Source organism: Archocentrus centrarchus, chromosome 4 (assembly GCF_007364275.1).
Source record: "Archocentrus centrarchus isolate MPI-CPG fArcCen1 chromosome 4, fArcCen1, whole genome shotgun sequence".
Classification (NCBI taxonomy): Eukaryota; Metazoa; Chordata; class Actinopteri; order Cichliformes; family Cichlidae; genus Archocentrus; species Archocentrus centrarchus.
The window spans coordinates 7,671,138-7,685,164 of NC_044349.1; the positions used below are offsets into that span (position 1 = coordinate 7,671,138).

Sequence of the window (14,027 nt, forward strand, 5' to 3'; positions counted from 1 at the left end):
TTTAAGAACCACCTGCATACAAAACATATTGCACATCAACCAACCAGACGATCCTTTAAAAAAAAAAAAAAAGAAAGAAAGAAAACTATACTGTATTTGACCCAACAAAAACACTTGTCACAACTCTCAGTAGTCCAAATTGTCATTTGTCCCAAAAGAAAATCTCTAGGTATCGCATGTTAGTGTCAAGAAAAAGAAGAGATTGTTTTGTTTTGTTTTTTAAATACTGTACATTTTCTTAAAAATAAATAAACCAAATATTATTCCTTCCTTAGTGGAACAGTCATGACCAGTTTCCAGCCAGCCAGTGTGGAAGAACCATGAAAATGACATCGTCACGTGGGCCTGGTTTTCTGGAAACATCTCAACACCACAGTGGATGGTTCTTACAAGAGAATCTCGGATTTAACTGAATTCCCAATGAGGGGGGGGGGGGGATTAAAAATCAGCATAAATAATAACTTGTGTTGTACTTAATGAAACAATATTTCGGAATGAGATGTTTCCAAGAAACCCAGCACTGATGGTACATATCAGTCCAGCACTAAACAGTAACAGGCCAGTTTCCAGACTCAACTACAATCACTTTTTTTTAAACAGAAAAAGGTTATGTTTCAGTGCAAAGAAAACAACTCTTCTACCATCTTTTCCAGACATGCTGTAAAAGCATTTCTTCTGTGACCAAAGTGGTTGCATATTGGAAAAACAGGAAGCAGCTAATGTGAAACTCTTCAACAGATATATTTTAGATAACTGGATTACCCCCCCCCACCCCACCCCACCCCAACAAAAAACAGACACTCCTGATTTTAAAAAGATGCCTCTGAAATCCTTTTAGGGTGTTTCAGTGGTTGCCTTCACCTGTCCGCAGTACCATAAGAGAACATTTAGCACATGGAGACGCCATAACTGGTTCCACTGTGGCAGATAAAGACCAACGGCTAACACAGAAACAGGTGAAAGGATTTCAGAAGGTGTGCAGAGCCAGGCAACGACATGTTGAATCTACTCTCAAGGCACGACAGCTAATCACGTGTATGTCAAACATACTTGGGTTTCCCACAAACCTATCTGCACTGTGGTACTGCTCATGCAGAACATTTCATTTACACTGAAATAAGTTTGTGGAAGCAACTTTCTGGGTCCACCTGGTAAAAGGCAGATGTTTTTTTTTTGTTGTTTGTTTGTTTTAAAACCCTGCTGTGATGTTTCTACCAATAGAAAAGAACTGCTGCATTCATACCACAGTATGGGTTTGAGTGGAATCCCTGTCTGATTTTATAAATATTGTACTCAGTCCAGCCTCTCCCTGAGCTCTCAGCGAAGAGTGGATTGAGAAGTACAGTTCGTGTACATGTCTATAAGTTTGTGTTTTTGACTATCTTTGGCAAGCTCATACAGGAAGAACTATTGTTTAAAAAAAAAAGTAGTAAAATGAATAGTGGACAGAACAGGTGTAAAGGGGAGGTTAAGGTTCAGACCTCTGAAATTTGCACAGCGGAACAGGTCTCAAATATTTGCAAAATGTAAAAAGAAAAAAAGAACAGTGCTTGTTTAAATATTAAGGTTCACTTCTGAGGCTGCTCCAGTCATGGAGATTCAATCAAGTGCGGCCAAAGAAGTTCAAATATTTGAAACCATTTTCTTTGCACTGACTAAGAGAGTCCATTAACAACAGCTTGTGGGTTAGGGTCCCCCTTGTAGGAGACGTTGGCGGGCTTCTCAGAGGAAGACCCGTGAGCTCTTGTGTCATTGTTGCCGTCACCGTCGGCAGCACTGTTTGAGCCATTAGTGGTTGCCGGGGCAGAGTTTGGGCTGTGTTCAGCGATGACATCCACCTGACCCTAAACAGAAAGAAGAGACAAACAGAGAAGAGAAAAGACGATAAATGAATGGATTCACACAAAATCACCACTGAGGAGCAAGAAGTGAGTGCATCACAAACTAAGTACTCACCACATCCTTGTTTATCTGGGAGTCCTTGGCAGTCAGCTGTCTGCTCTGAGATTCAGCCCTGGATATGTAGTCGGCCACAGTAACTACACAAATACACCAGAGAAAACAAGCCAGTGAAGTCAATGCAGACAGTCCTTCATATCAGTGCAGAGGAATGCTGAACAAATTCAATCTAGATGGTCAAAACTTAATCAGGATTTCAACCTCTTTTGTCACAGTTCCTGTAAATTAGTGAAACACACACACACAACACAACAACAGTGGCATTTGCAACATGAAGTGAGGTATTATTAAACCTGTGTACAAAACCATTTACACAGTTAAATAAAGTGTGTCCGTTTTACAGCCTGAGAACATTTTTTTAAAATAATTACTCATTTTAGAGTCAAGATTACTCCAAAATATGTTAGAGCCAGTTTACTATGATAACTAAACAAACCTGGATTGCAACTGCTGTTAATGTCAGCCTGACAAAGCAAAAGCAAGTTGCGACCAAGTTAGTAAAAAAGTATTATGCTAATGAAATAACACAAGAAAAATGCATACTTGTACCAAACTTTGTTAGAAAATCCTGTATTACAATAACAGTATAATAGTATTAAATTAACAACAGGCATAACTGTCAACCAGTCATACTTAATCCTTCAGCAAAAGCCAACAAGGACATGAATGCTCAGTTTTCTGTAGCTCTGAAAGTTTTTGTTTAGTACATTGTTGGTGGAACACAAACAAACACAAGGCTTTTTAATCAAGTCATTCGGAGTGCTCACTGGAGGAGGGCACACTAGGAGCTGCAGCTGCCTGGTTACCTGGCTGCCTCTCTTCAGGCAGACGGTTTCGGCGACGTCGGCTACGATTACGACGCTGAGGTTTAGCTTCCTGGTCATCTAAGGGTGTCAGGTCATCACAAAGAGAGAGATTGGGGGGCTTAAATTGCCTTCAAACCAGACGTCTAATTTTGAGCTGCGCTGGCTCCCTTTACATTTAAACTTAGAAATGATGCAGTGCACAGCTCAAATCAGCAGTAGGTATTACTTAAATACACTGTGTGAGACTGTGTGTGTGGTACCTGTCGAAAAAATATATATTTATATCAACATCCATACCTATTCCATTTTCACTCATAGAGGCGTTGTCTGACTCGCTCATGCCATCCATTAGAGTGGTGTCATCATCTGTTCTGCGTCGCCGAGATCTTCGGCGGCGGTTTGCAGGCAAGTTGGACTCACTAGCATCAGTATCAGCTGTCTGGTCGGTCTCTGTGTTTATCTCCAAAGCTCCGTATGCATGATTGTCCTCATGGTCACGAGGCCCTGCTGCACATTTAGGATCAGATTAACAGACAATTCAATCATAAAGACTGTAACAAGAGAAATTTATAACTTCGATCGTCCCTATAGTCCTTAAATTGTGAATTTTACCAGAGCTGTTACTGTAACCTCTTCCTCCTCTTCCCCTTCCTCTTCCTCGGCCGGGTCCTGGCCTTCTGCGCCCATCTCTCTGTGGCCGTGGGCCTCTCTCACGCTCCCTGTAAATACACCAAACCAAATGAAACTGATTGCACACAACAGCAAGCAAGGTTTTGACAGACAGCTGAGATAATGTAGTATCCACTGGTACCAAGAAGAACTAAACATATACACATATGAGTCTGAGTATAGAAAATAAGTTCACCTTTCCTGGTCCTCTCCAGCCAGGGACCAGTCACTAAGCTCGTCCTTGCGCTCGGAATCGGTCTCAGATGCGTTGGAGTGCTCTGAGGCGTTGCCTGAGTGTGAGCAGACACACGTGAGAAGACAAAAAAGACCACAAAAGGGTAGAACAAACAGGGAGACAATATACATTTTAACTCCTGCGTGATTTTATATGTGATTTTTTTTTGCACGAGTGGCAACAATTACAGTTTAATTCTTAAAGGCGCATACCGTATCCGCTGCTGTAGTTGTGGCCCCTGCGTCCACGGCCTCGACTGTTGTACGAGCGACTGCCATGCAAGGATGTAGAGGAAGCATTGGCACTGTTTTCTGCATTATGTCCGCCTCCTCTCTCCCCCCTCTCTCCTCTGTCCCTGTCAACTGGTCGGTGCCCCTGGGTTATCTGACGCAACTGTTCATCAATCTGCATCCTTTCCAGACGAAGCTGCTCCACCTCCTAGAGCAAAGGTAGAAGATAAATAACACGGGAAAAATAGCAGGATTTAACATTTTTAAATAAAAGCACATCTGAGAATTTTGTTTTCAGACAGCCATCACTGTGTACACAGGCACAATCATCATACACACATCTACATCACATCCAGTTAGCCTTGCGCTGTTTATTCTGAATCTTGCTAGGCTGCTTCCCTGTGTATAATCCACAATCTGCCTCAGCTCTTCCTCTAGCTGCTGGCCCTCTGCAAGTAGCTCCACCATGTCCTACAAAAATGGTGCAAAACAAAATACACACGAAGCACCGACGCAGCACAAAACATGCAAACAGCACAGGACACACACAAACACACAGCGCAAAATGGATACATAGCAAAATACAGACTGCAGATAAGCAAATTTAATTTATCTATGATTATTTGGAATTACTTGTATAAAATTTTCAATTCATGATGCAGACTAAAGACCGAGTTGGCAGTAAAATAAAATCCAGCTCGTCAATAAGGATGGAGGCCATTATGTGAACTAAAGCAGTGGCCTTCAATATGAAATAGTTTGACAAAATTTGAGATTCTTTTTTCTTCATGCAAACATATTCTCCCTCCTTTTGCATTTAATATTCAAATCAAATTAAATATGATAAATTATAATAACACATCTGAGAACAGTATCTGCAAAGCACATACTAGAAGCAATATTGATGGAGCAATGCTTATCATGCACTGTTTATATGCTATAGGCCAAGCAGAGTCATTAGTCTTGTGCCCTTAAAAGCAGATGGACATTAAAAGCAGCTTGAGACAGCTGTGAATTCACACTGCAGAACTTGATGAAGAAAAACAGTTGGCAAAAGCAACACCACACACGCACGCATCAAAACACACGTACACTCTCGCACACAAAGGTGTTCATACATTTAAGTAAGAGATGTGGTACTCCAGCAAGACCTGAACGTTGCCAATGCTCTCCTTAGTACCGACAAAGGTGAATGGGACCATTCCCTGTGTCAACAAATCAGAAAAACAGGACACACATGTTAGTATGGGACTGTCTGGACTAAATGACAGTGTGTGCACTGCCTGTATCGACTTCTAAACATCTGGAACATTAAACAGTGTTTTATTAGTAGGGAGTAAACATGTTGCAGTAGCAGGCTTACTTCCTGTCTGGGCTGCTTGGTATCGTTGTCTCCTTCTATCCTGACACGCACCACCCCGGACTTATCGACTATCTCCTGGATGACCTTACCATTTTTACCAATCACTTTGCCTAAAGACACCAAGCAGGGAAAGGTGAAAAGGTCAGAAGCAGAAGCTTAAGCCAAAAAGATGAGAAACTAGTGGGACTGAGGGTATATAACCACAGCATATGAAAGCAATTTCAGTTTCTGTTATGAAAGGGATTTCTGTTGCTTCTAAGTTACAGAAATATTGTCCTGAATTTCATTTCTGGTAATAAATACCAACTTAAGATGTCATTCTTAAACCGCAGGTTTTTGTTTTTCAAACCATCTCAAAAGTTGTTGAATTTACATACCAACAAGGTTCCTTGGCACCTGGACTGAATCCTCTACAAACTCCAAGTAGTTCCTGGCCTTCTTCACTGCCTCTGCTGTCTAAAGGAAGACACAGGGTCACTTACATGTGTTACACACTCAGCTGAAACTCATGCATAGGCCACAGTGACCATCTGCATGTACTAAATACAATCATGTATAGAAAACCACAGTAAAGAAAGTAGACAATGGAACACTTACAGTATGCTGCACGCTACTTAAAGAGCAAGTCCACATAATCTCACACTGTTTCTCTCATTGTAAACACTTGTCTCCACTCATTCACATCTAACATTCTGCATGTGAGGCCATTATCAAAAACAAGAGACTTAACAAATACAATTTCATGTCAGCATTTTTGTATTAAATCACACATAACCTGCCATGTTATGGACTTCTTACAGTGTCCTCAAAGTCTGTGCAGGAAAGACATCCTATCAACTAAAAACATAATAAGTTCATAACAAAGATGTTATTACTTCCTCATTTTGGTGTTTAGAAAAAAAACCCTGTTGATGGTTCGTTTACGAACACTTATTTTGAAAGACTAACAGAAACAGCCAATTCGCCTCTTAATGTGTTCACCTGTGCTCACACTCACCAAGTTAAATTAAATAAAATGCAAACTACTTACTGAGTTTTTGTTTTTTTTACTTTTACTTTGCTTATACAGTAGACATCGCCTATGTCGAAGTCACACAAATCGGATTTTCGCTCTAGTGGTTTCTGCAGGTTAATTCCAATAAAAAATATCACCTAAACCGGATCGTACAAGTCGGATTTTCAGCTACCTCGAATGAAAAATCCGGTCTCACAGTAACGCATTTCCAATTAAATGAGATTGCATAAGTCAGGTGAGTTTAGCGCTAAAGCCCTCCTCAGCTGCCACCACACCCAATTCCAATATCTATGCAAACTCCATGCATCGGCTCGTTCATGCACAGCTACACACACTAAACGCCTGGAGATCGCTTGAGTGTCTACATAGTCACGTGATGCCTGGATTGGCTACTTTGGGCGAATCAGTTCATTCACCGGAGACAATCATGACAAGAGCAGGAGTCAAGCGTAAGCTACAAACTCGTACACACAAGCAAAAATATGAGATTATAAAATTTGCGGAAGCAAATCCAGGGATGAAGCAGAAAGCCACTGCCACGAAATCCGATATAAGACCACAAACTGTCTGATATTTTGAAGAATTCTGAAGAATTGGATTTTATCCAACTTACACATAAGACAGATTTTTTTTACAAGTCGGATAAAATTCCATAGGCCATTTGAATCTGACTTCGGCAATTTCTACTATACATGCACCCCAGTAACCACCATTTCTGTATTTGCTTGAGGGCCACACACCACCCTACCTCCCCATAAATCCTGAAATTGCCTGACTCCTCATCCAGCTCAATGGCAGTTACACCTGGAACCTTCCGAGCTTGCTGAATGTTGCTGCCATGGCTGCCAATGGCCAGGCCCATCAGATCCAATCTCACCGTAAACTCCTCCTGGAAAGATGACACCAACTGCCTCGAGTTCTGCAAAAAAGGAAACAAGGAAACGGTTACACCTGTGAAGTTCATTTTCGTTAAGTCACAATCTATGAACTCAAATCAGTTTTCCTGTAGATTTCCTGCAGTGTCTGAAACAGGATAATGTGTTTACTTTTCATTTAACTGTAGTAATCACTTTGATATCTGTAAAATATCTGAACATTCTGCTCTGACATTAAATTCAAATACAAAACGCTCAACCTTACAGGGGTTAAGATTATAAGATTATTAGAACATCTTTGATAATATGGTTGTGTCGATGGATGCTGAGCTCAGGGACTGACAATAATCACAGTAATTACTAATAGCTTGACAATCGAGGCATTTTATTGTCTTGTTTTTCCATTAATGCATTATATTTTAGTAAACATTATCATCAGATTCATGATTAACTTTATCAGCTTCACTATAGTTTCATGTCAGCTTTTCCACATAGAAGGGTGGAGGAGAGACAGGTGAGCTATCTTACACAAAAAAACAGACTGAACAAGTTTGTTGAAAGAAAAGTTTAGAAAAGAAAAAAGGCAGGCTCATCCACCTCTGTATGTAAAGGGCATACTGCTGGAATAGCTTATGTTATTTCTCTTCAAACTGGAATCAGGAAATAAATTCCCCAGTCCATGCCTCTCCCTCACAGCAGCAGCACTCTTCTGTTCTTTTTGTGTTTGGGCCACACAGTATGCATTACAGAAGGTGCACCAAACTATGTTAACCCCACTCTCCCAGCTCCGTTATTGGGGAATGATACAACAATTAGTCTATAGAGATAACTGCCCAACAGTAATTGGTACAATAAAATTATAAGCAACACTGTAAACCAATAAAAAGTTTAGTTTTGCTGTTGTTTTAGGAAACTTTATGCAGTACAATTGCATTTTACCATTTACTATAATAACTGGCCTGAACTGCTAAAATATTGTTCCAAGGCCACTACAGTGCATACAGTAACCCCAGGTCACTTCAGTAACAGTTTTTTTCCTTGCTGTCACCCTACCTCAAGGTGTTTTGTGGCCTCCTGGTTGCGTGACATTAGAAGTAGCTTGGTTCTGAGGCTGCGCAGGTGCATGTCACTCAACAAAGACACGCGCTTCACTGTCGTCTCGTTAATGGACTACACGCACACACACACGCACACGCACACACACACGCACACGCACACACACACACACACACACACACACACACACACACACACACACACACACAGAGGAAATGAAAATAATTATGCTCGGCAAATATGCAGGGCAACTCCTTTGTTCATGATGACTAAAAAGAAAGGAATAGCTGAGTCATCTTTTATACACATATGGAGGGCAGGACAAAGGTGTAGCACATCATCCAGTAGTCTAGGTGCCATTGTACATATCCACATGTCACCACAAAATTACACAAAGTCAGTTACCAGAATCACCAGCTGGCTGGTCTCAGGGCAGTATGAGATACAAGAGGCTCCCACAGCTTTCTTGAAGTCCTTATGAGCATTTTCACTCTGGCACCTGTTAATAGGAAAAAAAAAACGACACAGACAATAAAACACCTACAAAAAAAAAAAGGCTTTAGTCCATATACACACACTGTCATTGCTAATGACTATCTAATTTTGTTCCTGTAAAGGTGCTGTACGCACGCTTCTTGTAGATCCTGAGGAACAGGGACAAAGCACTTGTGAAAGGAGTTCTTGGTGATGGCCTTGTTGGTGTTGACCGGACGCAGACGTTCAAAGGTCACTATTTCGTTGAAGGTGGCGTCACAGGCCGCGTACTCAATCACATAGAACTGGAAATATGAACAGGTTCAACAAAAAACTGAATCATTAAGATATTATTCTTAGTGTTTAAAGTCACATGTGCAAAAGAAAATGTTTTACTCACATCTCCCTTCACCATGCGGACTTTAGCCAACCACCACCCACACGGCTCGAGTTCAGTGGCTCTGGAAAAGATCTGCCAGGAGATTTAATCAGAAGCAGCATAAGACACACATAGAAAGGAACAGGCAAGGACACGAGGAAAGGAAAAAAAAGAACCTATAACCATGTCCTCACCTCCACCTCTTCACCCTCTCCAATCTCCTTCTTGACATCAGCAGGTGGGGACATCCTGACATCACTGAAGGGCACCTGGCGTTCTGGCTGCCAACTGATAAAATAGAAACCATTTTTTTTTTTTTTTTTAAACTTGCCTATACATAGTGGACCTACATTTGTCTTAAAATGTCCAACTTGACATAAAATAAAGACTCACTTGTTCTCAAAGGCAATGGTGAGAGAGTCATCGTGGATATCTTTGACAAAGCCCTGCAGGATGGACAGACACAGATATGGGTTTAAATATAGTTTCTGCTTTTAAAGACTACCTGTGGAGTGTTTTTTTTTTTTTGTCTAGCAGTGAAAGGGATATTTTGGGTATAGGACCCCATTTTGTTTATCTTGTGCATGTACACAAAGTGTATACACATTGGTGACAGGGTGCATGCTCCTGCTGAGGGTTAGCCACTGTTGCATCTGTCTAACACTGGCAGTAACATGCTAAGACATGCAAAGCACTGACAAACATTGAAGAAAACTGCTGATATACAAGAATGTGCACAAAAATTGATTTAAATACTTAAAAACATTACATGGAAGGAAACGGATTGAACACATTTGTTAAACACTAGAATACAGTGTGACAGTACAAAGAGTAATACTGAACATAACTAAATTTCCCGCAGATTTAGATTCAATTTGTTGCAGGAGGTGGGCATGTGCATGCACATAAGTGAACTTGAGCTTGGGTGCATGAAAGGCATGCACTGACTTTCTTAAAAAAATTTAAATCATGTGTTTATATTATCTGGGTATTAAAATGATTTGCTCTTCTGCAACTAATTTAATAACCAAATAGCCTAGCCTCCCACAGGTTCACTCCAACTTCCAGGAGTTGGAGGTTAATTAGCAGCCAACTGATATTGATGACCACCACAACAGCAACCTGAGCAGCAAGCCAGCTGATAATGAGGGAAAAAAGGTGGTGAAAACAGCCAGGGCTAGCTAGGAAGTAGCAGGTAAATTTTCAAAATAACAGTAAGGTATTTGTCTATTAGTAAACTGATTACGGATGGCATTAATCGCTCATATGGATGAAAAACTATAATAACCATCGCATTGTGGTTGAATCTCAGCACAGAGCTCTTAAAAACTGGGTCAATAAAATCTGAACGCAATAAATGAAGACCTCTTCTTCCACCTGTTTCCTTTAGGGGTCACCACAGTGGATCATCTGCCTACATAACATCCTCCTCTGCATGTCCTTCTTCATTACATCCATTAATTTTCTCTGTGGTCTTCCTCTTTTCCTCCTGCCTTGTTTTGTCCAATATATCCACTATCCCTCCTATGCACATGTCGAAACAATCTCAGTCTTGCCTCTCTAACTTTGTCTCCAAACTGTTCAACCTGAGCTGTCTCTCATGTCTTCATACCGTATTTTTCAGACTATAAGTCGCTCCAGAGTATAAAGTCGCACCAGCCAAAAAATGCATAATAAAGAAGAAAAAACATATATAAGTCGCACTGGACTATAACAAATTAATTTACGAGCAAGTCTTTTACAGTGTCGTTTTATCGAGAAATCGATCAGAAGGGCCGTGAAGACAGTCGCATCAGCCTCTCTGGCTGCAGTTCGCGCTCCCGACACAGGGGGAACAGATTTTCGCGGGGGAACAGAATTTTGCACAACACCGGTTCACGGAGATGTCAAGTGGCTGGAGTATTTTGGTTAATGTGTTAATAATTTCACATAAGTCGCTCTGGAGTATAAGTCGTACCCCCGGCCAAACTATGAAAAAAAGTGCGACTTATAGTCCGGAAAATACGGTACTTGTATACATGTCTAATCTTGTCCATCCCAATGAAAATCTTAGCATCTTCAACTCTGCCACCTCCAGCTCAGCCCCCTGTCTTTTTGTTAGTGCCACTGGCTCTAAACCAAACCAGCAGGTCTCACTACCATCTTGTGAACCTTCCCTTTCACTCTTGCTGCTATCCTTCTGCCACAAATCACCCCGACACTCATCTCCACCCACTCCACCCTGCCTGCACTCTGTTCTTCACCTCTTTTGTGCACTGTTTGTTGCTTGGGATGGTTTAAACTCATCTTCCTTCACTACCTCTACCCCTTGCAGCTTCACTATTACACAGACCACTAGACTAAAATGAGTTTTGGTTGTTTTTTTTGTTTGATTGATTGTTTTAATTTTATTTAAACAAGGCTTTAAAATTAACTGCGGCATTAACTATTTACCTAATGAAAGCACAGAGGATACTGAGTATTGTAAGTGTAACAATAAACGATTATTTTTCCAACAAATATTTCTAGGTTTTAAACTAACACAACCTGAGAGGTGGGGCTGTAATTTTACAGTTTTAAAGAAAAACATTTGCATAAAAATGACTTGGTGTAGTCCAGTTGCTGTGTATTCTTCTACTGTCTTTTGCAGATACATCACAACTACCAGCGTTTTTTGATGGGCAATATGAACACACCAGTCGCACTGAGTACATAACTTCTTGTCAGAGAAATGGGCTTTTTTCACTGTGTTGGTTTATTGAACACTGGTTGCACAGAAATTTCTTATTAGCATGCTATTTACAGTGAACAATCATAAACATACTATCTTACATTATGTGAGATTGTGTGAAACCAATAATAGTCTAGCATTACTATCTAAAATTATGGTATGCAAACACTGTGACAGTGACATCAACATCACAGTCACTGTCAGAAGACAACTGATTTAGTGTGTAAAATGTTGTAAATAAATAACAAAATGTTTCATTTGAGAAGTATGAACTTATTTTGCAAGAGACAATGTTGAATTTCAAAATGAATAAACTAACAAGAAAAAAAAAAAGGTACCGCAGGGTACAGGTGTTGTGCCACAAAGTGATTTCCGGTATTTGCCAAAAAATGATTACCTGTATTTTACCTGGTGAAAATGAATTTTTGGCCTATAATCTGCGAAACATATGTCAAATATATGTCTCATGAATTATAAGAAGTCACTTTGAGTGAGAAACAGATTCCTGTCACAAAGTAGAAACTGCAATGACTTTCACTGTCACTGTCACTGACATTAAAAATGTCTTTTTATGAGATTTCTGGCCAAGAGAGCAGCAGAAATTGCAACAAATATCACAGTTCTTTAGAGATATTTTAAGTGGCCAAAAAGGACTGGATAATTATAATGTAGGTACAATAATGCAGTCATAAAGATAGTTCCAAAACAGATAATTTCTTCATTTTATATATAAGCCCTTCATAAATCCTGTTGACTATAGTATATTTGTGAATATAACCAAAGACATTACACATAAAAAAAAAAAAAAAAAACCACATAGAAACATTAGAAATCACTTTTTGGCAGGTGATCACGTAAACATGAAAGGTACCCCACTCTCCACACCAGACTTGAATGTACTGAACCCTGTGTTCAGCAACTTTTCTTTAAGCCATGTGTCTCTCTTTTGAGAAGGTGGGTGTGGGTTACAGTTTAAGAAAGCCACATCCATACGTCTAAAGAGTTCAAGACTAAGTCTGGGCAGACTGGACAGAGTCACCTATGAACCTAGGTTTGGTTAAAAGCAACGAGGACAGCATGAAAGCGCAGTAGTACAGAAGCAGACTTGACTGTGGAGGTGAGACAAGAAATAAAATGTAAGTCGGGACAAAAATGAGACTGAGGGGAGAGGAGACGGGGCGAGAGTGTTATTGGGCAGCACGTCTAGAAATAGCTTTTAAGTCGATGGTATCAGTGACCGACTCGGCATGCCAGCTGGTCGGGATTGACAAGGAACAGATGGCTCACACATACGAAAAAATAGCTTCGGCATGATGAAGTATCGAATAATAGACAGCGACAGTCAGTCGTGGAGTCTGTGCAGAGAGACTTCAAAATCGCTGGCATAACCAGCTACGGTGCCTTCAGAAGACTGCACACTTTAAAAAACTACATGTCCGTATAATGGGCTGGACCTCCGGTGCTGTGATAGCAGTTATAAAGAACAGCAAAGAAATTATCGGCTGCACATACAACTTACTTCAGCAACATCTCTTGACGTCAACAGTTAAGCAACTAGCACGCTAGCTAACCTTTAGCTCGAGAAAGCTACACAGGAAGTCAAGTAAAATTAATAACAGTTGTCCTGTGTTATGTATCCGAGTTATCCCACGCGAGGCTGTGGTTCTCCCAAGCTGGGTTTAAAAGTAAGGTTGCCACAAAAAGGTGTCATCTGGCGAAGACTTGGGAGCCACGCTAGCTTAGCTCGCTAATTTTGGCTAACACAGCTAGTACAAGCTAATAGCGAACCCTCGGGTACGTCCAGAGCAACTCGGAGCATGCTGGCACAGTCCATCGGACTTAAACTAGCATACTGTACCGTATGAAAAACTTTTACGCTTGAAACTGTATTGATAAGCCGGTTTTTACCTTGTAATAAGCCCCGTTGGAGCCACGGACCTCCACCGCCAGTTCTTCCATATTGGAAACGCAAAGGATGTTGGGACGACAGGTGCGCCTTCAAGCATCAAGAGGACTGAAGTTTGAACACTGCTTTCACAGTTCTACACTCACTAAACCTAAGCTACTAAAACGTTTGTTTTAAATAAGATGGGGAGTGCAATAAGCCTCTTGTTGCCAAAAAAGTGGGCTATTCCCAACTTAGCAACAGTGTGATGAAATACAACTCAATACAAGTAAAAGTTGTACATTCAAAACCGTATTAAAATAAAATGATAACTTAAGGAATCAAAAGTGAAAGTACAAAATAGGAATGCT

At 40.6% G+C, this 14,027-nt stretch overlaps 1 protein-coding gene across 13 annotated transcripts; it reads right to left on the reverse strand.

Annotated features, from left to right (window-relative positions):
* fxr1 (FMR1 autosomal homolog 1) lies at positions 1-13,806 on the reverse strand. 13 transcript variants are annotated; one of them, XM_030727033.1, is made up of 19 exons: positions 13,680-13,806; positions 9,455-9,507; positions 9,256-9,349; positions 9,083-9,154; positions 8,839-8,987; positions 8,614-8,707; positions 8,206-8,322; positions 7,026-7,196; positions 5,640-5,718; positions 5,263-5,372; positions 5,018-5,113; positions 4,239-4,370; positions 3,882-4,104; positions 3,631-3,724; positions 3,378-3,484; positions 3,063-3,272; positions 2,727-2,843; positions 1,957-2,039; positions 1-1,844 (listed from the first exon to the last, which is right to left on the reverse strand). In XM_030727033.1, the coding sequence occupies exons 1-19, from the start codon at positions 13,728-13,730 to the stop codon at positions 1,656-1,658; spliced, it is 2,241 nt and encodes a 746-aa protein (XP_030582893.1). In that variant the 5' UTR covers positions 13,731-13,806; the 3' UTR covers positions 1-1,655. The 13 variants fall into 13 exon arrangements, with proteins under 13 accessions (XP_030582893.1, XP_030582891.1, XP_030582894.1 ...); XM_030727031.1 differs by having other exon boundaries at positions 3,882-4,107; positions 13,680-13,805; XM_030727034.1 differs by having other exon boundaries at positions 3,882-4,107; positions 5,018-5,104; positions 13,680-13,804.
* Positions 13,807-14,027: the final 221 nt, after the last annotated feature.

What these genes read in the sequence shown, in the direction of transcription:
- fxr1 (XM_030727031.1), bottom strand. Translation starts at nt 13,730, where the DNA reads ATGGAAGAACTGGCGGTGGAGGTCCGTGGCTCCAACGGGGCTTATTAC. An exon ending in ATTTCAGGATTTATGGGGAG is followed by an intron (nt 5,719 to 7,025) that starts GTAGGGTGGTGT and finishes GTCTTCCTTTAG; the next exon opens with ACAGCAGAGGCAGTGAAGAA. An exon ending in TAACTGGATGTGATGTAGAT is followed by an intron (nt 4,108 to 4,238) that starts GTGTGTATGATG and finishes CCTTTGCTCTAG; the next exon opens with GAGGTGGAGCAGCTTCGTCT.